This window comes from Amphiprion ocellaris, chromosome 15, assembly GCF_022539595.1.
Source record: "Amphiprion ocellaris isolate individual 3 ecotype Okinawa chromosome 15, ASM2253959v1, whole genome shotgun sequence".
NCBI classification, from domain to species: Eukaryota; Metazoa; Chordata; class Actinopteri; family Pomacentridae; genus Amphiprion; species Amphiprion ocellaris.
The window spans coordinates 1580885-1607255 of record NC_072780.1 but is presented as its reverse complement, the minus strand read 5'-3'; the positions used below and the strand labels follow the sequence as shown (position 1 = coordinate 1607255).

Genomic DNA, 26371 nt, shown 5'->3' with positions numbered 1-26371 from the left:
CTGTATCAGCACAGTCACTTCTTCTGTCTTTGTCCTCAGGATCAAAGTGTAAATCAGACTGTGGTTTTACCCGCAGAGCTGCTTCAAACCAAACTGAAACCAAACCCCAGTGTGTAGACTGACAGGAATGTGACATCCAGGAACCGCTGCGTCGTAGTTTCATTCCAAGGTGCAGATACTGAGAAAGCTAGCTGTGTGTCTTTAAAAGCAGGACAACGGCAGGCCGAGGCTGATTGAACGTTCAGGGCTGTGATTAGTAGTGGCGAGGGAAGGGTTAAAGCAGACACTGACTCTGCACTCTGGAGCTGCTCAGAGAGGGAGGCCTCAGCCAGGAGAGTTGGCTTTGCATGTTTTGAAATCTCTCACACGCCTGGGCCATGTGCGGCCACGGCGTCACGTGCCGCTGCAGAGAGCGTCGAAGCGAGAGAGCTGGCATGCAAGAGGGAGAGAGAGGAGAGGAAACAGTGGAGATTACAGAGCGAATAAACACTCCAGGAGGGGAAAAAAAAAAGAGACCAGAGAGAAGTAGAGGTTTAGGAAGGGAGAGGAGAGCTAGCAGTTTTTCAAAAAGACAAGAGCATGACTGTAGAGCACCACTGTTCTGTAGAAAAACACAATTCTGCTCAGATATTCATATAGACTCATCTGTGCATGTGAAAGCTGCACATTATATCTTTATTTTTGAACCTTTCTGATTCCAGTCTTCCTTCTTTAATGCCTCGTTTCAATCAAGAGCATTAAATCCCTGAAACCTCACCTAAAAATACGCAGCTTAAGCAGCAAAGTAGTGCTTCAATCTCTCTCTTTTCCTGCTTTAAAATACCTGAGACTGAACTCTATGAAGTCCCTGTCCTCCACCACTCGCTCACCTACACATCTGCTCAAAAGCTAAAATTATTCTACTTGCAGAAATTCAACCCCACATGTTGGAACTAGAAACTAAAGGAAACAGAGAAGTTGATCTTTTAGACGAGAGGCCAACAGATTAAGATTAGGTCTGAGAAGAATTTCATGTTCTGATTTAGCTTCACGTCAACAACGATGAAAATATGAAAAAAAAATACCTCAAATAATTCAAAACTGGCACAAAAAGGAGCAAAAATAACACCAAGATGATGCAGAAATTAACTGATATGCAGAAATTACAACCATGAAACAAAAAAGCTGCAAAAATAAAGTAAAAGATGTATAAGTTACACAAAAAGACAATTACAAAAATGCCACAAAATACAACAAAAAGACGCCAAAATTAGACATGAAAATGACAAAAATAAACCCACAAAATATGCAAAAATGGAAAAAGATGCAGAAATGAGACCATGAACCAAATAACTGAACCACAGGTTTGACAGGAAGCTACCTGTCGGGACAGGAAGTTACCTGATGATGCAGAAAGTCAGCTTTAGGTTTGTTATGTATGAAACCCTGGAAGTGTGAATCTCTGTTTTTGCGATTGTGGTCGCTCCAGATGTGTCTTAAAACATGTATAAATCACCATAATGACACGTTAACAAAGTAAAACACTGGATTTTTATCGGAGAGAGTCGGAAATGCTTGGCTTTCTCCCAAAAAAACAGCCAAAATATGACAACGTCTACACTTTTCCTCATCAGAAAGTCCAGAAATGGCAGCTAGAAAACACTGGAGTCATCCAGTGGAACCACCAACCAGGTCTGGCGTTCATACGAGCATTCGTCTGGTTCAACGCCATTCTTAGTGCCTTCCAAGAAAATGATTCATGTTACCTTTTTCTACTTTTTTTTTTTGATTGTACGCTTCTGTGGGTAAAGGCAGCACACACCGATGGCAAAACGAACAAACGCCTCCTCTTTCCCTTCTTCACAGCGTTGTCTTCACCAGAGAGGTTAAGAATCTGTGTTTGCTGATCACATGCTGGACCTGTGAGGCCGGCGTTCTCATTATTAATATCCTGGAGTTTGTGAAGGTTTGCTAGGGCGCTACTGATGTAAATGTCAGTCAGCCTGGAAAATTAGTAGTGTAGATTTTATTGTCTTTATTTGACAGGGACCAGCTACAGAAGAGTGTAAAACTCAAGGTAGAGATGCTCTGGACCAGATTATAGTGTACTGGCTAGTTTCCATCTGCAGTCCCTGGAGCAGGCAAGAGATTCTCACATTTACATGGTTAAAAAAAGTCATTTCAAGGACTGCCAATGCTGACATGTTTGGTTTCTTCACATCCATTTTTTAGTTTCTTTAGAAAAGCCTTTAAAGTCAGTTCTTGTCTTCAGTTTAATGGGGAGCTGATTCCATTCCTTTATTGCTTTGTAGGAGAAAATTGATTGTCCAAAGGCAGTTTTATGTAGATCAGGGGAGTCAAACTCATCTTAGTTCAGGTTCCACATTTAGTCCACTCTGATCTCCAGTGGACCAGACCAGTAAAACCACAGCATAATAACCTATAAATAACCACAACTCCTAATGGTTCCTTTGGTTTAGTGCAAAAATGTACATTCTGAAAATGTTCACACTTAAGGAATTATCTTTTCACAAAACATCTTGAACAACCTGAAATTTCTGAAGAAAAATAAGTTAAATTTCAACAATTTTGTGCCTCAGTTTATCATTTCCACATTACGACTTCCAGATCACAGTGTCGACAAAGGAACACAACATTTAGTCGTCTGGAATTGAATGATACAGTATTTAACTCTAAAAAACAACAAAAACAAGACAACATATTATAAAAATGAGAGTCCAAATGACAAAAATGAGACACAAAATGACAACAGCAAGAAACAAAATGACAAAAAATGAGACAAACACCACGGAACAAAACAAAAAAAGACACAAAAAAATTTGACAAAAAAGTTAGAAAGCGACAAAAAAATAGACAAACGAGACAAAAAACTGACAAAAGCGTGAAACTAAATTACAGAAACGACTACCGATCGATGGACTTTATAGAGTTGTATCCCAGTTATTTTAAAGCAGGAAAAAAAAGAAAGAAATCTAAATATGTAACTCTGACACACAGAGATGAGGTTTTAGAGATTTAATTGTCTTTTTTTTTGAACATCTAGCAGTATAGTAGAATAATCTAAAACAACTACAACTGTCTGTGTGCACATCAACAAGGCGGTACGATTGACTTTATCATATTTTGACAGTTTTTTGGGGGAAATTTACATGTTACAGCAGCTTGATATTGCACTACGACTGAGCATTTCCACCTTAAAAACACAGATTCAGACTTCCTGGGTTTCGTATGTCACAAACCTAAACAGCCAATCCCGTCAAGTTGCAGGGTTTTACAGCTTTCTGTTGCATTTTTCTTCTTCAGAACTGGCTTCTTGTTCCAACATGTACAGCTGAATTACTCCAGTAGTTTTACAGTGTTAGAGCTGTAGGTGAGCTGGTGTGCTCGAGTGTAGGTGGAAAAAGAGGCAGAAATTTACATCGCAGCTGTTTTTGAGACAGGAGGAGTGTGTTTTCATGGAAAGGCAAACTGTAAATAAGCAACTTTGACACACAGAGATGAGGTTTTAGGGATTTAATAGTTGACTAGACGCAGATTTCAGCGTCTCTTTGGTGCTTAAACTTGCTGTTTATGTTGGGATCATTAGGTTTATGGATGGAATGACTGTAGCTGTGATTGTTTAACCACTTCCAGGGTTATTTACAGTCATTTTGAACGCCTGGCTGCGAGGCTCGGGCTGCTTGCAGCTACATTTACAGTACAGATCCTTTTTGTGTCGACGGCTCACATTACTGTCGGTTACCGATCCCACTGAGGTCATAAACTCCCACACACGCCTCGGCTCTTGCTTTTAACGAGCCGCGAGGTTTTGACACTGACTGATGGATGTTCTGACAGAGATCACGTGCACGCTGCTCAGATCTGAGATGGAAAAAACATCTGATCTGGCTTGTTGACATGCCTGAGGTTCAGGTTCTGAACTCTAAGATCAGCTGGTGGGTTGGAAAGAAATGTTTTCTTTAAAAAAAAAAAAAAAAAAAAAATTCAACAAGGTTTCCCCATTTATCAGCCAGAAACTACAAAATCTGAATCATTGGATTGTCAACTTTCCAACAGTCCTTGAACTACCCATTCCATTAGAAAAGTCACCAAATCTAAGCTTAGAATTTGTTTTTCAGTGTCTCTTTTTAAAAATTTGCCAAAAATAGACTAATTGCTGTACCCAGATTTGGTAAAACAAAAAAATAAAATTCTGTGCTTCCTAATCTAACTGTGAAGCTATGATTGACTCAGCTGTGATAAACGGTCGTATAAGAAAAATTCAGCCTTTTTTCAACTGAACTGCAGGTAGTGTTTAAACATTGCAGAGGAGAAAAGTATATAAAAAATAAAACTGTAAACAATAAAATATATATAATATGTCAATGTTTTCCAGTAATGGTAACAATCAGACATGTTGATTTTAGATTTTTGCTATTTTCCGAAAGTAACAAATCAAAGAAATTCAACTTTTGTTTTTTTTATGCTTTATAATAAAGGTGTAAAAGTCATTGTAGTTGAGGTTCCACATTCAGCCCAATCTGATCTTAAGTGGGACGGACCAGTAAAATCACAGCATAATAACCCATAAACCTCCATTTTTTTCCTGCTATCCCAGATCCCTACATGTCTTTTCTTTTTTTCCTCAAGAAAGGCGCCGCGCAGCATCCTGAGCTGTAATTGGCAGGGCAGCTCAAATGAAATTTCGTTGTATATGAAAGTGTGCAATGACAAATAAAGCATCTATTTATCTATCTGTCTTTGTTTTTATGCAAGAAAATGTGTTCTTCAAATGTTCACATTTAACGAACAAAACATTATGAACAACAATCGGACAAGAAAAGACAAAAAACGAGAACAAAATGCCAAAAAATGAGACAAATGACATGAAACAAAACAGAAAAGAGGCAAAAAATTTGGCAAAAAATTTACAAAGCGCCAAAAAAATTGACAAACGAGACAAAAAAATGACAAAAGCGTGAGACAAAATGATACATAAAAAAGGTGAATAAAGCAAAACACATACTGACAAAAAAACACAAGTGAGACAAAAATGAGACGCAAAACGACAGAAACGTGAGACAAACGCAAGTCAGACATAAAAACGGCAAAAACAAGACAAAATATTACAAAAAGGAGAACAAAACAACAAAAAATTAGACAAACGACACAAAACAAAACAGAAAAGAGACAAAAAATTAGACCAAAAAGTTACAAAGTGCCAAAAAATGGACGAACGACAAAAACAAGACAAAAAATTACCCAAATGGCACAATCGAGACAAAAAGACACCGAACAATGAATAAAGCAAAACACAAAATGAGAAAAACAAGATAAAAAATACAAACGAGACAAAAAGGAAACACAAAACGACAAAAACAAGAAACAAAATGACAAAAACACAAGACAAACTACAAAACTCGGACAAGAAAACAACAGAAACAAGACAAAATACTATAAAAATGAGACACAAAATGACAACACAGCAATGATTTTTGACCAAAACTACAAAAAAGACAAAAAGAACAAAAAGAATACAAAATATTTAAATATTTAATTCTGTTCTTGCTCGTTTAAGAGGACGTAATATATGACATTTTAGCTCCTACAACATTTGACCAATCCTCATTTTTCCAGTCTGGTTAGTAGTGTTTTCTTTCTTCATTATGCAGCTGCATGGTGCACACTGTAGTCCACGTCTGAATGAGTTTTAAATACATCAGGGAGGAAAATAGCTCTGCCTCTAGGAGGTATAAGCAGGTTTGTTTAGATGGCTTTCTCTGCCGCTGTATTCTGTGTAACGTTAGCGGAGAGCAGCGTCAGTGTGCATCTGCTTTAAAAGGAAGCTCTGGAGCGGAAAAGCTGCCTTCATCTGCAGCAGGAACACAAGACAGATGCTGTTTGCAGAACTGCAGGGTTTCAGGCGAACCTGCAGAATCTGGAGCCGTGTGGAGGCTCTTTCTACATGTCCAGTCATGTTACGTGTTCAGAGACCCCGTCAGAGTGTCATAATCTGATCTGACCACTGGGAGAGGAGGAGGAGGAGGAGGAGGAGGAGGAGGAGGAGGTGGTGAAGGTGAAGGTGAAGGTCGCTGCTTTCTACTGTGGTGACATAACTCCTCGTCAGAGTGTTGACATTAGGAACAGGACTCCCGGGGTGTGTCACCTGCACTCCATTGTTGTGTGTGTGTGTGTGTGTGTGTGTGTGTGTGTGTGTGTGTGTGTGTGTGTGTGTGTGTGTGTGTGTGTGTGTGTGTGTGTGTGTGTGTGTGTGTGTGTGTGTGTGTGTGTGTGTGTGTGTGTGTGTGTGTGTGTGTGTGTGTGTGTGTGTGTGTGTGTGTGTGTGTGTGTGTGTGTGTGTGTGTGTGTGTGTGTGTGTGTGTGTGTGTGTGTGTGTGTGTGTGTGTGTGTGTGTGTGTGTGTGTGTGTGTGTGTGTGTGTGTGTGTGTGTGTGTGTGTGTGTGTGTGTTATTTTTGCACGAACGTGCACGTGCCTGATGGTGTTGGTTTGTGATTGCGGCGGCGAGTGGAAGCCTGCTGGGTGTGTAGCTGCATGTGTGTTCAGAGACAAAAACCAGACGGGAAAGATTCTGGAAACTCAGAAGAAAATCAAATCAGACGAGAAGTTAAACAGCTTCGGGTTATTTAACCTGTTTTTATAGGAATGTAAGCAAATGATTTATTTTATTTGTTAACAAAAAAGTCTTTAAAAAATTATTTTATATCACATAAACCTTAAATCAGATTTACAAATTTAAACTTTAAAATCTAGCTGAAATAAAGTTTAAATATTAGATAATTTTATATTCTTAATATTATTATTGTGATTATTATTATTAATGATACAATAATTTAATAATGAAAATATTGTACATTTTATTAGAAATGCAATCAAAGATTTGTTTGTTTTTTCACTAAAATTCATTAAAAATATTTTGTCACATAAACAAACTACAGGCGTGTAATACATCTGTACACCACATTAAATCACATTTACAGATTTAAACAATAAAATCTAGCTAAAATAAAATTTAAATAATAATATGGAATAATAACTTAAAATTATTATTATTTAATAATAATACAATAATTTAATAATGACAATATTAATTGTTAATTTTATATATATATATATATATTTATATATATATATATATATATATATATATATATATATATATATATATATATATACTATTTAAAAAACAACAGTTATTAAAAGTAGTGCCACAATTAAGTAGTTGACATTTTCAATAAAATAAAAATAAATTAACAATAACTTTCCACTGATGGAAGAGTTGCTTTAACTGTTTTGTCCAAATATAAGTTGAAAACCTAAAGATATTCAGTTTTCTGTCATGTTTGATAACGAAAACCATGAAGCCTTCACATTTGAGGAGCTAAAACAAGTAAATATTTGATATTTTTTGCATAAAAAATGGCAAATGATCCATTATTAAAGCTACTTCATTTTCTGTCCATGTAGTGACGTGCAGAAAAGAAATGAAGCAAAATTATTGGAATTAATTTGGATAAATGTGAGGATTTTATATCAGATAGTTTCAGGGGACTGGCTGAGCAACATGTGTTTTTTCATGTCATCACCTTGGGTTGTAATGGATGTTTTTCACTGTAATCCAACCGATAAATCAGCTGTTTAATCAGTCATGGGGGTGCGTGTAAAGCAGGGATGTCTGTACGTTAAATGATGCGTTTAAGTCAGAAGTTAAAGTTGACAGTGAGGAGTGTTTATGTTCCAGGGAGGGGAGCTCTCTTTACGTAACACACTTCCTACATCACATTCCACGTCTGTTTCGTGTTTCCAGCTGAATAAGAAAACAGCTGCTGGCAGAGCTCATGGTTCATCCACGCTGTCCACGACAAATAAACCGAGCAGCGGTCGCGTTCTGGCTGGGAAAACTGACCAGATACTGATAGGAATACTCAACTACTGCTGGGTTACTGAGAACTAAGTGGACCGGACCAGTAAAACCACAGCATAATAACCTATAAATAACCACAACTCCTAATTTTTCCTTTGTTTTAGTGCTAAAAAGTTCACATTTAAGGAATTATCTTTTTACAAAACATCACGAACAACCTGAAATGTAGGAAGAAAAATAAATTTCAACAACTTTATGCCACAGCTTATCATTTCCACATTAGAATGTACAGATCACAGTTTATCTACAAAGAACACATTTAGTCACAGCTATCTGGAACTGGATGATATATTATTTAACTTTATGATCAAAATGACAAAAGTCAGACAAAAAAAGACAAAAAATAAAGGATTATCTTATATCTTACTCTTGGCATTTTTGCTAAGTAAAGGATCAGAAAACACAGACAGATATCCTCACCTGGAGTCAAACCTGCTCCACGTACAGACCTGGGATCACTTATGTATTTGGACAACCAAGAAAAATAATTAATTTGCTGCCTTTTTGATGAAAACTGAAAACAATCTCAATCCGTCCGAGTTAAAGCAAAAAGCCACACAGAGGACACCATAGATCTGAAGCTAAAGGAGCTGGTAATTGCAGTTTAACTACAGCGAAGCATTTAAATGTAATGAAAACTCAGTGAGGATGGAAAACTGCTGAAAACGTACACAAACCTACTGCAGTGATTGCACTAGATGTTAATTGTCACCTCCATCCTTGTATAATTAGCATAATTGCTACCCTCCTGGTGATTGCATTGTTTCCCTTTATTACATAACAACCTGCTGCAGCCAGAAAAGGCTGTAAAGGGAGAAAACTTTTGCTTTGGAAGGGCAGGAGAGGGTGCTGTCGCCGCTGTAGAGTTGAGATGCACTTCTGGAGGCTTTTGTGCTGTGATAGTATATTTAGTTTCACCTTTACTTCAATTTTCAGTTTCCTACATTTCCCAAAATGCCTCAACCGCGACCCCACGAGATCAGCCGCGAGTTTGTTGCGTTCAGGTTTACGTGTAGGTAGAACAAGTGAAAGTATAGTTAGATCAAACAAGAGATTAGTCAGGAGGAAGAGTTGCTCACCTGACTCTCAAACCTCGACCTTTTCTCTATTTTCCGCCGCTGTGGGCGTCTCTGCCCACGACGGCCGATTTCTGTGATTTGTGAACATCGGAGCGAAACGGCAGCTCAGGAGTGAAGGAATCCAAACCTTGACATTTCCCTGTGATTTTTATAGATCATTGAGTCATGTTCTGCTTTCTGATTGACTGTGAAAAGGCTTTTTAAAAAAAACTTTCCAAAAAGAAAAAAAAAAGGCTGGAAATGTTCTCAAAGTTACAATAAATTCATCAGTATGCCTTCGAACGCTCAATCTGAGGATCAACGCTTCACGTCCTCAGGCGATCCCTGTGATGGAGATTTTAGTAGATACAGCGGCTGTTTTAAAACGAAGGATTTCTCAACTTCACAAGAACATGAATAAGAAACCAGGCCTCTAATGCTCAACTTTGAATCTCAGCAAACGAGACCTTCAAAGACCTTGAAAAGTCTTCCAATGGAGTAACTTCGATGGGAGAAACATTGAATTCAGGGGGACATTTTGGGGCAAATTCAAATCAGATATCAGCAAATTTGTTGTGTATGATTTCAGCCTTCCAGTTGGATGAAGACTGAGGCAGAAAGAGCCATAATCTGAGCTAAATTAATGAAAGCAGAGAGGGAATCCGGCTGCTTCCTCCAAATGGCTCCTGCTCTTGGACAGGAAATGAAGCCTCGCTTGGTGGCTGTTTACCCGGCAGCAGCAGGAACCGTGTTCTTGGATCGGTTTCAGCTTTTTGCCCAAAATGGTTGTTATTGGGATGCAGCTTTGGGCCGACTTATCCAGGATCAGCACCGTCCAGCTGCCAGAGAGGCAGATCAAGCCAACAGAGGTTCAAGCAGATGGACCAGAGGACACATGTAGATGCATAAATAGATGTGGAAAGACCCTGTAAAGGCATGTTTACAGCACATATGGGAGGGGTGGATGATATGGGGCTACAATAATGATTAAAATTCATAATTGTAGTCATATATCGAGACTGTTGATCAGTTAAATGCAACCAAAATTGTGAAAAATTCTCATGAATATGCTTCAAGCACTTCTTCAAATTCAACAAATGTCTGTTAAAAATCTAAAGATGCTCAGTTTACGTTGGTAAAAGACAGAAAAGCATCAAATCTTTACGTGATATTTTGCTACTTGGAGGCAGCAAAACACAAAGTGACATTTTAAAATGCTAAAATAAAGTTAAGATCAAGTTTTTTGCTTTCAGTGCAATTTGAATAATAAATATTTGTATCCACTGATCATTTTCCTTGACAACACACACTGTAATTATTGTGAATTAGCTGTAGCACGTGGTCTCTCAATGTTTATTACCATAGCAACCAGGCAGAGACCATTGGAGGAGTTTAGCTAGTCAAGGGGCTAGTCAAATTAATAAATTATCGATTGATAATGCTGCGTATACAGTGGATCCTCGGTTTACGACGTCCTCGACCTACAGCGTTTCATCGTTACATCAGAACTGGTTACGTGGAACTAGTTGATGAGTGGAGCGGATGAATACGTCGTCACGGCGCTATCAGATGGCTTTGAAGAAAAGGAAAGCCGTCTCCATGGAAGTGAAATTAGATAGAATAAAATGCTGGGAACAGGAAGAAACACCGACCAACATGGGTGAAGTTGTAAAAACAGGTCAACATATTGTAGTGACCCTCTGTGATGAATGAGTGAGACTTTATCTGGTTCTCTGCTGGTTTATTGAACCTTCACACAGGCTACTGTGGACCGTAGCCAACGCCAGAATAACTAGAAAAACCCCAGAACTTAGCTCCAGAATTAGCCACCGTTCCCAGCTCTCTCTACTGCTGACTCTCAGCCAATCAGAGGTGAGCTAACTAAACATGGCACGTTCACTGACATTAGGTAAATCTGGAACTGAACAATGAACATTGAAACCTCAACAATATCAGTCCATTACAATGTTCTTTTGTCTTCTAGCAAAATGATTCATACATGCATGAAAGTCGTTGGTATTCATGACTTCATGAAGAACTGATCGATATCGTGATGCACTGAACGACTTTGTTTACATTTTCACCGGAGTTCAGACTTATGGCAAAAATCGACTTACATAGATCAGTGGGAACAGAACTCTGATGTAAGTCGAGGACTGCTTGTATTTGGAAAAATTTTACATTTATGGCAACTGCATGACAGCAGATGTAAACAAAGGATCAAGCTTGTTCACAATCAGCGAAAAAATGGCCTCATCCCAATCTTAACATCAGAATCAGGACCTGTTCATATAGCGAACTGAGCAGAACAACCCGTCAGTCACCGAGCAACATTATACTTAACTTAGAGTCGTCTTTCTGTATGTGGTTAGCATATGTGCAGTGTTATCACCCTATGAGCTCTGTTTTGGTCTCTACCAATGCATTGGGGAAATATCTGACTCTTAAATGCTTCACTATCTAGTTTCTATCTATATCTGCCATGTGGTACTGAGCCAGTCATGCACAGTGAATCAAAACAGTAAAGTTGTAGACCGCAAAACCGAAAGAATTAGCATAAAAAGGCTAAAAAGCTAAAGTCAGATTAAAGCGATAATATTCTGTGTGCTTGTTGCTTTTCACATGTAGTTATTTGATATTATTTATATAAACCAGTCAGCTATAGAAGCTGTAATTGGTTAAATTTGTCACTGAATATTTTTTAATGGCTATCAGTGCTAAGTGTAGCTACATGTCGGTAACAGGTTCAACTTTTAATTCTTGTCGCATTTGTCTGGATTATTGCTGGTGACTTTATTACATCTTTGGATGAGCTAGCTTAGGGCTTTCTTTTTGCCTCTTATTGCACAATGTTTACCTGCAAGTAGAACATTTTCTACATTATATTTTCATTAATTATATGTTCAGATACCAACCTTCTCTAATGTGCTTCTACAGGTAATTAGTAGATTAATAAATGTATTTATACATACTGACAGGTGCATTATACTGTGATAATAACAATTTATTAAAGGTTATAATTAATCTATTAATGCTAATAAGTGTTTCAATTTCCAGTATTTTTTGTTGGTTTGTCTGCAGCTCGCTTTCCTGCAGCTCATATTCGTAACTCAACATCAGTGATCAGCTGAATCCTCTGCAGTCTTCTGCATTCAGGGTTTTTTACAGGATTGTCATGACTTCTGCATTATTTACGCCTGCAAGTTGATCAGTAGGAGCACCATTCCATGTACGTTTAGGTTGCACCGGCCGCTCCGTTTCTTCATTTATTCAGCAGACAACGGTGGCCTTTAAACGCTGGTGCCACCAGATCACACTGAGAAGCCGTGAAACCGAAGCCTCTCTGAAGAGAAATGGAATTCCAATCAGGTTTTGCCAAAATGTCAAACTGGACAGGATGACGAATGATGCCAAAACTCCTTCCAGTAAACAAGTAGTTGTGGCTCCATGTGAGTTTTGTTTACAAGCCTCTGATTTATTGGAACTGTACAACCAAATATACAAAAAATTAGCGTTTCCACTCAGGCTTAGAGCAAAATAAAGCAGCTGTAGAGGATAATAAGAGGAGAAAAAGATTATTGTGATGTCACACTTTACGTTATGTAATTACAACCCTGTAGTTAAGGAAAAGACAGTCAGATAAACCTTCTGTTGGCAGATACAGCAACAAAATGCAGGATATATTCTCACTTGGTCACGATTCTCGTTTGGCATGACAAAATTTTGCAGAAGTGTAGGTGAACGTCCCTTTCCTTCGCTTCTGGAGGTTTTTTTCATAATCAGATCACAATCGCTGAGAAGGAGTGAAACGATTGGATGTAAGAAGATTCAATGCTCGGGCTCAGCAGGAGTTTAAACCTGAGAAAAGTTTCCACATCCTCCTGCAGCGAGCAGACCCGCGTTTTCAGCTGGACTTTCAGGGAACATGGGGGAGTTTTGCTTCACCTCCAACGTTCCAACCTCTGCCTGATTCTTCAGAGCGTCGTGCAGGATTTGGTTGAGGTTTTGTGGTCGAAGCGCAGAATAAAATGAGTCAGCGCCGACTGATATTTCCAGGTTCGAAAAACGCTACCGATGCACAAAAGGTGCTGATGACCGAGGGCGTTTTCTGGGATTTGACAAAAAGATAAACCAGGGGTGTCCAACATGAGGCCCGTGGGCCAAAAGTGGTCCTCCAGAGGGTCCAATCCGGCCCTCAAAGTGTAAAAATTCCAGAGAAGACATTAACTGCAGATTGTAAATTAGTAAAACTATAAATTTAAAATTATTTCTAGACCATGACAAGTTGTTCAGATCAGAAAGTAAAATACTAGATTGTTCTTTGTTCTTTTGTCATTTTGTGTCTCATTTTTATAATATTTTGTCTTGTTTTTGTTGTTTTCTTGCTGACTGTGGCCCCTGAACTAAAATGAGTTGACACCCCTGGGTTAAATCTTATTTTTTTTTGTCTGATGCAGTACATCAAACGAGGATATTTAATTAATGCAGAATTTTTAGAATCTGTCATTAATAAGAGGGATTTAGGATACATTTATTAAAAGGCTATTACAGTTTCCTCTAATCTCTGCTCTCTCTGCCATTTAAAAATAACTCACAAGATGATTTTTGCCGTTTAGCTTGCTCTGGTATCTGAAATCTTTCCACTGTTGTTTTGGTTGATATTGGTCACCAGCTTCCCAGTTATTTATAATCTGTGGCACGGAGCCTGGAGCTCCAAAAAGCATCTTACAAACACTGCCACGATACGGGTCTGACTGGTACCAGCTGATTGCTCAACTCACATTTTTACACTTCTGTTCCAAGGAGAGAAAAAAACGTGTTTTTCAAGTATCAGTACTTGGAGAGAAATGTCACGATGAGCAGCCGGTGCAGAGATTTGGCTCAAAATAGACTCTTTTGTTCTTTAGCTGCAGGGTGAAAGCTTCATAACTGCCACATGATTTACTATCAGGACCAAGGAAGGATGACTAATTCCTGCTATTTTGATGATTAATTTGCATTATTTCACTCCTCAACTGGTTTTAACACCATTAACACAGCTCTGACGCTATCTGATGGCTGGAAATGGAGTGTTTCTCTGAACAGAGGCCAGATTTCTGTAAATGTTGTCATCGTTTTCCATGTGGGATTGTTCCGAATCCAGCAAAGTGAATTTATCACATCGAGCACCACGAAGGGTTAAACTAAAATCCTGATCTTTCCTGCTTGTTGTAAATCTACTGTGATGTGAACCCGCTGCCCAACCGAGAGTTTCTGGCTCCATACTGACGCTTGGTGGTGAATTAAAGCAACTGCAGGATGGAGATGACGTTAGTTTGTGGAGATTTGAAGCTAAATGTGTAGAAAAAAGACCCAGTTAAGACGTGACAGGTGGCATTATTGAACGTAAACCTGCTGAATTCCCCCACATCCACGTCTAGAGTTAAATGTGAACATATTGTCTGGTGTATGGGCTAATCCTCCTTATGCTCCGCTCATCTTGGTGCTCTCTGGATGAAGCAGGACATGTGACCTGAAACCTCTGGAGGAAATCACTGAAGATGACCTGTGTGGACTTTAAACACCACAAACAACAACAACAACATGTGGAGCTGTTTATTTATGTGATCGCATCGAATCGATGCGACTCTGAGCTTTACATGCTCCAAAATCACAAAAAGAAAAGGTTAATTAATAGCCATCCATTAGTGTAGTTTACATTAAAAAGCAAGAACTTGATTAATTTAGTTTTACCAGAGTTAGAAAAATAATAAAAATACAAATCTAGAAAAATTTTGTTTTGCTTTTTTAAATGTATTTATTCATTTTTATTTATTTTATTTTATTTTATTTTATTTTTCAAAGCAGGTTAAAATGTTTGAAACAACCACAACAATCACCTCACCACCCTCCTATTTTATTAATTTTTTGGTTATTAAAATAATGATAATAATAATAATAATAATAATTATTATTATTATTATTATTATTTATTTATTTTTAGACCTAATGTCATTTAAATACTAGTTTAATTTCACGTTTTCTAAGACTATTGTGCAAAAAATATAAATTATATTAAAAGTCTACAAATGAATAAAAGTTGCAAAAAATAGAAATTAAAATCAATATGCACAATATTTAATGAGCTTATTTTATTTTTCATAGCAGATTAAAGTGTTTCCACCTATTTTATTTTTTGCGTTATTTTACATCTAATGTCATTTAAATACAAGTTTATTTTCAATTTTTAAAGACTATTGTGCAACAAATAATATGAATAATAATAAAAGTCTACAAATGAATAAGAAAAAAATTGATAATGACAAAATATAGAAATAAAAATGATAAATTGACACAATATTTAATGAGCTTTTTTACTTTATTTTTAATGTCAGGTCAAAATGTTTCCTCCAATTTTATTTTTTATTTTTTAGGTTATTTTAGATCTAATGTAATTTAGATACAAGTTTATTTAAAATTTTTGTGCAAAAAATAATATGAATTATAATAGAAGTCTATAAATGAATAAGAAAAAAATCTATAAAAATTACAAAAAAAATCAGAAATAAAAATGATAAATATACAGATTATTATACGAGTTTATTTTGCTCAGATGTGTAGGTGGGCTGTGCAATTTTTTTTAAATATAAAAATTTAAAAAATGAAAAATTTCTCTCAGATCTTCAGATTAATCTGAAAGTGAGTAAAGTACGAATGTTGAGCAAAAACTGTAAATGTGAAAAGAAAACTGAGTGTAATTGAAGATTTCATGTAGTTTACAGACTCCTGGTCCATAAAGAAGGAACAATATACTCTGAAATAACAGTCTGGTCATCATGTTTTAACATCTAGTGTTGAGGATTGTTTCTCTCTCTGACATGTGACCGTCCTCACTCAGGGCAGATGGGCTCTAATCTGCAGATAAAACTCAAACTGGATGACGATGATTGGACGCTAAAGCAGTTATTAAGCTGCTGATTCTGAGTTTATTGCATCTGAACGGAACGTCGCACAGATTAGTCTTCACCGCAAACACAATTAACCAGCTTCCTTTTCTCTTTCTGTCGCTTCCATTCTTCTGATTTAAATTATGTCCCGTTTTCAGTGAATGTGATGGAAACAGATGGAATCACAGAAATGAAATGAGCTAAAAGAGGAGCTTTAACCCTCCTGTTGTCCTCATTTACAGGCACCAAAAAAATATTGTTTCCTTGTCTGAAAAAATCCAAAAATTCAGCAAAAAAATTCCACAAACTTCAGAAAATTTGCAAAACTTTCAGGAAGAAAATTCCAATAATAATATAATAATAAGTATTATTTTTAAAAAAATCCCCCAAATTTGACAAGAAAATTCTTCCAAAAAATCCTAAAAACATCTAAAGGGATTCCATATATATCAGTAAAACTTCTAATATTTTCTTTGAGAATATTCGCAAAAAAAATCAACCAAAATCCAGTGAAATTCACTGGATTTTGGTTGATTTTTTTTTTTGTGAATGTTCTTAAGAAACATTTTTAACATTTATTTTTTCCCAAGATTTCCCAAAAATGTTGAAAATGTGGACATCAGAAGTTTCACTGTGAAAATAGATTCTTTTCCACATTTTCAAACTCTAAAACGGGTTGATTTTGACCTGCAGGACGACACGAGGGTTAAAGACTAATAACTGATGAGACGAGGCTGCAGCTTTGTGAAAGTAAAATAAAAAGAAAAGAACTTTTTCTGATGTCATATTAGCACTAAAACTCTGATATTCTGCTTCTTCTGGTTTGATCAAAAACTTCTTAGATTCAGTTGCATCTCAGACATCAACAGAAAGAGGAAAACACAGAAAAAGTCTGTAAATTAAAGCTACAAGTTGTTCTAGAAGATCTCAAGTTCTTGTAAGAACGAGATGGGGTTTAGGTGGAAAGAGGGAACCACAACGCAAACCAGAAGGACTGAATTATTGATAGTTTTATCTCTGAAGTTTGGATTTATAGATGGAAATCAAATTTCCTCCTCAGCTTTTGATGCACTTAGGTGTTTCATGGGTAATACAACAAAAGTAGACCCATCCAAATATCCACTGGTGCAAAAAAAAAAAAACAACCCTCCAAAATAAAACAAATAAATGAATGAAAATGCCAGAAATGTGCTTTTTTTGTTTCTCTTAATGAACCAGTTTCTACATGACAGTTATGAAAGGAACATTAGACACATTAACTTTCAATTCCCTCACATGATTTCTAAGATGTTTTATCAGAATTTGCATTAAATTTGAATGGAAACGTCACTATTTTTGGACAAATGAAGCAGTTTGAGTTCCACCCTCTGACATCTGGCTACAGAAGCATTTTATTTTGAAACGTGAGCATCCTGTCCTCCCTCTTCGTCCCTCCAGGCGGTCAGGCGGTGCCTCAGGACCCGTCACCTTCCTCCACCTGTCCTCCAGGACCTCCCGGACCCCCGGCCGGCGCCAACGGCAGCAGTGACATCATGGTGAACTTCGACCCCGACCCGGCGGACCTGGCGCTGTCCAGCGTTCCGGGCCAGGAGGCCTTCGACCCGCGGCGACACCGCTTCTCCGAGGACGAGCTCAAACCTCAGCCCATGATCAAGAAGGCCCGCAAGATGCTGGTCCCCAACGAGCAGAAGGTACTCCATCTCCCACAGTCCTCTCTGTCCCACACTTCACCCTGCTGCTCTGCACAAACGGGATGTTGAAAAGCTTTTATTTGTGATTTCACTCATTTAAAAAGTACAGATTACTCTCTTGACAGAATACAAACATGTAGAATGAGTTTTTACAGTGTCAGAAATGATGCAAAAATTAAATGTCTATAGCATGTAAAGGGAAAACAGGAAAGTTAATTTTTTTTAAATGTTTTTTGACTACCTTAACCCTGTTGTCCTGCGGGTCAAAATTAACCCGTTTTAAAGTTTGAAAATATGGAGGAAAAAAAATTCACAGTGAAACTTCTGATGTCCACATTTTCAACATTTTTGGGAAATTTTTGAACATTTTTTGGTTGATAAAAAACAAATGTTAAAAATGTTTAAGAACATTCGCAAAAAAAATCAACCAAAATCCAGTAAATTTCACTGGATTTTGGTTGATTTTTATGCGAATGTTCTTAAAGAAAATATCAGAAGTTTTACTGATATATATGGAATCACTTTAGATATTTTTAGGATTTTTTGGAAGATTTTTACGAATTTTTAAAAAAATATTTACATGAATTTTCTTGCCAGATTTTGGGGGATTTTAAAAAAAATAAAACTCTTAAGGAAAACTTTTAAGAAATTATTGGAATTTTCTTCCTGAAGGTTTTGCAAATTTTCAGAAATTTGGGGGGGGTTTTTTCTGCATTTTTGGATTTTTTTCAGATAAGGAAACAATATTTTTTGGTGCCCGCAAAAAATGTTCAAAGATTTCCCAAAAATGTTGAAAATGTGGACATCAGAAGTTTTCACTGTGAAATTCTTTTTTTTTTTTTTTGCACATTTTCAAACTTTAAAATGGGTCAATTTTGACCCGCAGGACGACATGAGGGTTAAAGTAGTACTTTACCAATATAAATTCACATTTAAACTCCACATTTATGCCTTTATGTCCACGGCACTGCAGATGCGTGTCATGTGTAGCAGCTACTAACCGAGCATGTGCAAGTAACGCTGCATTTAACACCTGCTAAAAATTGAGTCCAAAAGTGCACAGAAAGTGACTTCCAGCTGCACAGATTTTCCTTTAGCGTCCTGTTTAAACTTCATCATGACGAAGGCGGCCGTTCTCTGACAGCTCCGGGTGCAGATGTGGAAATAAACCTGACACCCGCTGGTGCTGATCCGCCCGATGAGTCCTACAATATTTCAGGAGAAGCGGTGATCAACAGCTCATGCTTTCATAGTTCAGCTGCAGCGGCGGAGGCGTTTGTGATTTATAGAGATGACGCTGCTCACCTCGCAGCCGCTGTCGGTTTCTAAATCATCCGTACGCAGGTTTGGAAAAAGCAATCTCTGGTCAAAGTCAAGGATGAAGTTCAGAAGTGCTCTTTAGAAATCAGCGTTTAGCTCTCTGTTTAGCATCAGCGCTGCAGCGAACAGACGGAAAATCAAACTCCAAATAGGAGATGGAAATATTCTGAGATCACAACCTGAATGTGAATATTAAAGTCTGACTGCAGAACGCTGAACAAAGATCCAGAAAAAGAAACATAAAGGCCAAACAGATCCTTCAGACTGAGATCTCAACAAGCTTCTGACCTGTTTGGCTTCAGAAGTCCAAAGGTTTAACACACGGCTGTTTGAGAATATCCTCCTCATGAGACTTTTATCCGCCAACAAACGTCTTTCATTCCCAGGAAAACATAGTGAGGCTGCAGGGCGTCTCTGTACTGGATCTGTTCGGACTAAAAGCTGCTTTCAGAAAGATTTATTACATGGTTCCACGAGTTAGCGGTATTATTTTACATTTCATACTGACTCACTTTGTCAGCTTTACAAGATGAATAATTTCGTGTTTAACAAGTTTATACGCCGATTAACTAATGATGTCTGTCTAGGAAACTTTGGTGCCTGTTTTTATCCGTATTTATGCATCTGTTTTTGAGCTTTTAAGTTTAATTTGTGACAGCAAATATTTAGTTCTAGCAATAAGACATGAGGATATCAAAAAGAAGCTGAAAAATGCTCTTAACTGTATTTTAAAGTAGTGCTTTAGTTATATAAATTAACATTTAAACTCCACATTTATGCCTTTATGTTCACAACACTGCAGATGCACGTCATGTGTAGCAGTAGCTAACTGAGCATGTGTGAGTAACGCTGCATTCATGTCATGTTGTGCAGAATAGAACAGAAAGCTAAGCTGAAATAATGCAAGATATGAGAAATTTCTAACAGCTGCACTGTTTTCTTGTGCTTCAGAGCAACTTAAACATCAGTAAACCTTTGAAAAATGACTGCAAAGCATCTAAATAACACCTCATTAATTTGGTTCTTTGTTTTGATCTCTTTTTTACTACTAACAAGTGACAAAAAATCGCTGATTTAAGCTACAATTGTGCCTAAATGATTAGCATGTGGGGCTAACTGAAGGTTTTTGTGCCATATTTTGACACAAAAACTGAATAATCTGTATTTCTTTGATGCACTGCACTTATGTTTAAAGTGTTTTCATGCTCTTAGGAAACCAGCTAGTCTATAATAACTTAATATTTGAGTTGAGGAGGTTTCTGTAGTTGTGATTATTGAGCTGTTGCTGCCTTTCCTCCTCCTTTTCCTCCACCCCTTCATCTTCCTCTCCTACCATCTTCTCTCTCTCTCATCATGTGACTGACCCTTCTCATCCCGCTCTCTCTTCCTTTTTTTTGTTTTTTTTGTTTTTTGTTTTTGTCTGTTTCGTGTTCTCTCCTCTCCCTGACCTTTCCTCCCCATAACACACCCCAACATACCAAACCGCCGCCGCCGGCAGGACGAGAAATACTGGAGCCGGCGCGTGAAGAACAACGAGGCGGCCAAGCGCTCGCGGGACGCCCGGCGGCTGAAGGAGAACCAGATCTCGGTGCGCGCCGCCTTCCTGGAGAGGGAGAACGCAGCGCTGCGCCAGGAGGTGGCCGACATGAGGAAGGAGCTGGGCCGCTGCAGGAACATCATCAACAAGTACGAGAACCGGCACGGAGACTTGTGAGGAGGACGAGGAAGTAGGATGACGGAGGGGCTGGAGGGGAAGAGGAGGCGAGAGAGAAGGGTACAAGGCAACCCAACAACAGCAGCACTTTAGTTGAGGTGGCGAGGGGAGGGGAGGGCCGGCGTAGATCTGCAGTAAGCGCCGCACGACACCGGGCGCAAAAAAAAACTAAAAAGTGTGTTCTAGCGGCGCTTGACAGGAAAGCCCAGCGATGCCGTTTTGTGTTTTTTTTTGTCGTTTTTTCCCCCAGTTTGACTCTCTTTGTATATGCTGCTTGGCTGAAAATCCACACCAGACGTACTGTATCACACCTCGGCAGCTTCTAGCCACCCTCGGCGCTGTGTTTGCACCCAGTGTCGCCAGGCGTTTTTTGCAGGTAGTGCGTCGCCGGCCGCTGCTCTGGCCAGTTCAAACAGGGTGTTGAATTCACAATATGCCAGTGAAATGTCACTTTTTAAGCTCAAGGCATGGACACAAAAGCCAGGGGATGTCAGACGTGTGATTTTTTTTCTATAAATAGGACAAATAAAAAAGAAAACATGTATATTTTTGAACTGGGCAGGAAGGCAGAGACTAGTCCAGTGTTGAGGAGGAAGAGGCGCAGGGGTTTTCGTCCATTAAAGAGATTTTGACATAGGAATTATTGTATATTTTTCTATTAGCAGAGGTATTCAGGAGGAGGATTTTGGAGATAATCTTTTGTATATTTTATATATGGGGCGGGGAGGGGCTGTTAGCTGGACAGTCACGGGGCCACATAAAGCGCTTTTCCTCCCAGCTGTTTATCGCTAAAACGACAAATGATCTATTTTCATCTTTACAGAGCTGGTTGGTGGGAGGCGGAGGTGTATCAGAATGTATCACGGTTGAATCAGGTATTTCACACGGTGCGAGACAAGGCGAGGTATCTTAGTAACGATTGTTTCCGGTGGGACGCGGGGAGGCGACGGGAGGAAAAACAACAAATCTGTATAGTTTTAAAGAACTTCTTTGTGTCGGTTTGTTTTCCTTGTGAGCTCGTCGAAGCACTTGAGTTGTTCTCTTCTATTTGATTCCGTGTCTGGATTTGAAATAATAATCGCAGGGCTTTTGATTTCTGTTGTTTTTTGTTGTTTTTTTTTTCTGAACAGGCGAAGGAGTAATTAGCCATCAGAACAGCTGGATGTGAGCAGATGTGTGGGAGGATTTCGCTGGCAGGTTTAGTTCGGTGAATGTGTCTTGCTCACGTGCATACAGCAAACTTTTAACACGATTATCGCGGTCTTTTTCTCACTTCTATTCGCTCCTCGGAAGTGCAAAAATCTTCTTTTTTTTGTTGTTTTGGATGGAACAGTGACTGAAACCCTTCAGCATGCCCACAGACACACAAACACAACACAAACACACACAGACACGCACAGTCCTCACCCAGTTTGAACCCTTATCATCGTCGTTGATGTTGTTATGGACTTTTATGGTGCTGATCTGATCCGATCCTCACACACGTTTAGACAAAAAACACAAGGACACATATGCAAACACACAAAAATGACACTTCGCCATCTCAGACACACAACTGAACTGCCTATACCCCTTCTTCGTCTTTTATTCCTTCCTTTAAGTTTATCTTTTTCTTTCTTTCGTTGCATATTGTATTGATAAATCGTATATAGATTTACACACAAAAAACACGTGTCTATACCTCTCCTTCAGACTTTACCCAATGAGAAAGAGAAATGCACCCTACTGCTACTGTACCATACAACTGTACTATTGAATATTAAACTATTCTCTCACTTGATATATATGTGTATATGATATATGCTTGAAATATGTGATTATAGTTGTAATATACATAACTGAATATATTACAGAAAAACCCATTGGAATCATTTTGTCGGTTTTTTCTCAGGTGTTTTTGTCTGAGGTATATTAAATACGCATATTAAAAAAAAAAGAAGAAAAACACACAAAAAAAGGATCCGATCACAGAGTTTTGTGCTTTGGTTTGTTTGTTGGTTTATTTTGAAAGGGGAAAGGTTATTATTATTCTGTTTTGTTTTTCCTGTTGGGTTTTATTTTTCCGAACTCACCAGCATGGGACTGAAAACTTTTCCCACTGACCAACCGACCGTCCACTAAGCCCCGCCCCTTCCTTAGTTACTGTTGCTATGTGTGTCAAGCTTCGGATTTGCGTCGTTTTCGTCTCCGAACGGCAAAAAAATGACCAAAACCAGCTGATATGAAGGAATAATTATAACTTTCCTAATTTAAAGCAATTTCAGAAGACATCTTTCCATTTTTCACAAAGTTTACTTTCTTTTGCTTGTTTGGAATTTTTTTCTGCGTTGTTTCTTTAGTGTTTTTTAGGCTTCTTCTGCAGCAAACGTAGCCAACACGGCGAACTTCTTCACAGTTAATAGAAACAACCCACTTCACATTTTCTTTTCTTTAAAGTCTTTGCAACATTTAAAAAGTGTTCCCATCAAATTTGAATTAAATGGAAACACGGCTAACAAAATTTAGCGACACCATGATGAGCTAACATCAGCTTTGTGGCAATGCGATTGGAGCAAACCAATGGGAATGAAGGATACCGCTGTTTGAAGTCGTCACTGAGTTCCCCCAATTAAGTACCACATGGAAATGATGTCCATAGATTTGGTTCCTTCCACTTCAGTGACATCAGTTGACTGCACGATTTATCCAATTAGTGAAAATCTTAGCATTTTGATCTGAACAAAAAGAAATAAAACTCGGACGAATTGTGGCTGTTTAGGCAGTTTAACTTGGAGATATTTCGGGTGGGAAGCCGCTAATTTAACACTCACTAGCAACCAATGGTTAGCTACAAACTGCAATGAGATCCGTTTTCGCTATAATCCAAAGCTTGACACGCACTGCTTGAGGTCACAGTCTGAGCTGTGATTGGTCAGTCGGGGTTTAATGGACGGTACTTTATGTTTATCTTTACAGATGAAACTAAAACCTAGTTCTTGTTCTGCCTCACAACCACACATGAAGTTTTCTGATTGTTCTTTCTGTTAAATGTCTTCTCAGTCGACTTTCTTAAGGTGGAATCTGTGGTTTTGTTATCACTTAAATCTCCTTTTGATTCCCGCCACCGACCTTCACTCGATTTCCCATGAGCCTGTTGGCTGTCGCACCATCCACAGACTGAACCCAGCCCCAGGTGCATCATGGGAGTTGTAGGTCGATCCTTCCTTCTGTTTTTTTTCCCCCTCCTTTCTCCTCGTCTTCTTCTTGGGATTCTGTTAAAACCTGAGACAAACTTTTGAAATTAAATCCCTGGAAGGAAAAGTCTCAGAGCTTCTCACGTGAGTTTTTTCTTTTGATATCTGGGATATTTGGGGATTTCTTCACAGAAGTTTCAGAAACTTTTTGACAGTGCTATTTTTCTATGTACCTGTGTTGTTTGAACGTGTTCCGACGTTTCTTTTTCTGGCCGACTCTTCTCGTTGGTGGCAGTGACAGTTTGCTGCTGTACGATTAAAACGGCATTGCGGGTAATAATGACGACAATAACAATGATGATAACAGTAATAATAATGTACACAGCCTTGTTATTTCTTGTTCAACTTTGTGGATTCTCAGCTAACTTCTCCTTGTTGTGACTGACTGTTATGAACTACAAGTCCCATGAGCGCAACACAACCCCGACTTCTCACCAGTATTGTGTGCTGTCCACGGGGATGATGGCATCTGTGGTCTTTTTCCCCTACAAACACCAATAAAGGCTAATCCTTATTCACCGACAGCTTTCCTGGTGTCTTGCTGTGTGATCTGAAAGTGTGTTTCTAACTGGAGAGCAACAACGACCACGTTTACTGTCGAATATGACGCACAAAGTGTGACTATCTGCTGCCTGCTGGACAGAAAACACTAGAAGTTAGATCTCCAAAGCTCACTTTTACTCATGTGTTTTTAGAAAATTAAAGAATAAGGCTGCACTGTAAAAAAAAACCAAAAAAAAAAAAACCACACAAATACATTAATAATTTTTTTTTTAAAAAGGTGCAAATCTGGTGCCAGAAAAAAACCAAAAACGTTATGAACACAAACAACATAAACTGTAAAATAATGACAAATATGTTAAATATTTATATTTTTAAGTGATTTAAATACAATAAAACTGTAATTTCTTTGTAAAACAGTGAATTACTATTTGTAAAAATACAGATTTTTGTTTTATTTTTTTAAAGCCAAATTTAAAATATGTGAATTACTGTTTTTTTCATTGATTTTACTAGTTATTTTTAATTTAACAAAATCAAAAAATATTTTTTTTCAATTCAATATACATAATTTATTAGATTATACAAAACTTTCAAATAATGACAAATATGTTAAATATTTAGATTTTTAAGGGATTTAAATATAATTAAGCTGTCTGTCATTTCTTTGTAAAACAACAAATTACTGTTTGTAAAAATAGAGATTTTTAATGCAGACATTAAGGAAAAATTTAAAACGTAAATTACTTTTTTCGTTGATTTGACTAATTATATTTCAACAAAAAAATTATTTTTTTTCACCAATTCAATAAAGATAATTTATTTGATTTTACAAAACTTTCAAATAAAGGTAAATATCTGTGGATATGTGCAGATTTAAATACAGTATAAAAATATAATAAAATAAAATAAATTTCATAATAAAATGTTGTAAAAGAACAATACTAATATTATGGACATTATTCACAGTTTTGGCCATTTTTTAAAAACATTTTTTTCCTGTGATTTTACAATATGTGTGAAATTGAACAAAACAATGAAAATTAAAAATAAAAAAACTTTTTTTTTTTACAGTGTGTAGAAAACAGCATGAAATATACATAAAAATGTGTAAAAATACAATTTGATTTTCTTTTATTGTGAAATATCCAAGCCAATGAAATGATCCTACTAATAGGTGGAGCGTTATTGATTTATTTTTATTTTTTGTGTGTTTTTGTCTCCTGCTGCAGGAAAAATATTTACTAAAACTACAGCTTCTACTAAAAATAGTCTCTAACAAATCCACCTGGGGTTTGTTCTGTTGCTATTGAAGGGAAATTAAACCCTTTTTACATGAGAAATTGTTTGAAAATGTTTGTAAATCCCGTCTTCAGTAGGAACCAATTTGCAGCAAAGTCAAAAAGCATCATGAGAAAGACGACTGCTTTGGTTTTTGGTCTTTTCAAGGGTTTTAATCGCCAGAGAAGAAAGTAGCAGAGTATCTCCTGCAGCTAAATATGACCATCAGTCCACTATTTTTGTATTATTTAGCCCGACTCTCCACACTGCTGTGTCTGGTCAGTGTAGAAACATCGAGATTAGTGGGATTTATCGAGAACAACGAAGAATAACAGCAGCCTTATTCTTCATATCACCCCATCACCAGCAGCCATCCTGGTTCCTCAGCTCCACGTTGTTGACAATAGAGGTGGGCGGATCGATCCAAGTATCAATAATATCGATACCAGCATTGGTATCGATATTGAACGATACCAGTGCAATGATATCGATACTTTAATTTCAATGAAAAGATCATATTTAACCTTGCAAAAGTAACTCTGTGCAACAAGATTAATGTAAAAATGCATCTTAAAAGAGCATTTCCTATTTCAGCGACGGAAGTGTTGCACAAATATGGACCAAAAATGAGCCCTGTTTAAGGAGGTTATCATCACATTGTGATTTCATCGGCAAATATTCTTCTTCGTCTAACCCACAGAAAACCTAACCAGGAATTAATGTGA

At 37.6% G+C, this 26371-nt stretch overlaps 1 protein-coding gene across 2 annotated transcripts in view; it reads left to right on the top strand.

Annotated features, from left to right (window-relative positions):
• The window catches only part of dbpa (D site albumin promoter binding protein a), a 50995-nt gene extending 26607 nt beyond the window's left edge, over positions 1–24388 (top strand). Inside the window, exons 5-7 of one of the 2 annotated variants that reach the window (XM_035945418.2) lie at positions 17344–17597; positions 20416–20603; positions 21762–24388. In XM_035945418.2, the coding sequence (XP_035801311.1) occupies positions 17344–17597; positions 20416–20603; positions 21762–21777 (458 nt within the window). In that variant the 3' untranslated portion in view covers positions 21778–24388. Of the gene's footprint in view, positions 1–17343; positions 17598–20415 lie in introns of both variants that reach the window. The other variant, XM_023264175.3, reaches the window with a different exon arrangement.
• The last annotated feature ends 1983 nt before the right edge of the window (positions 24389–26371 follow it).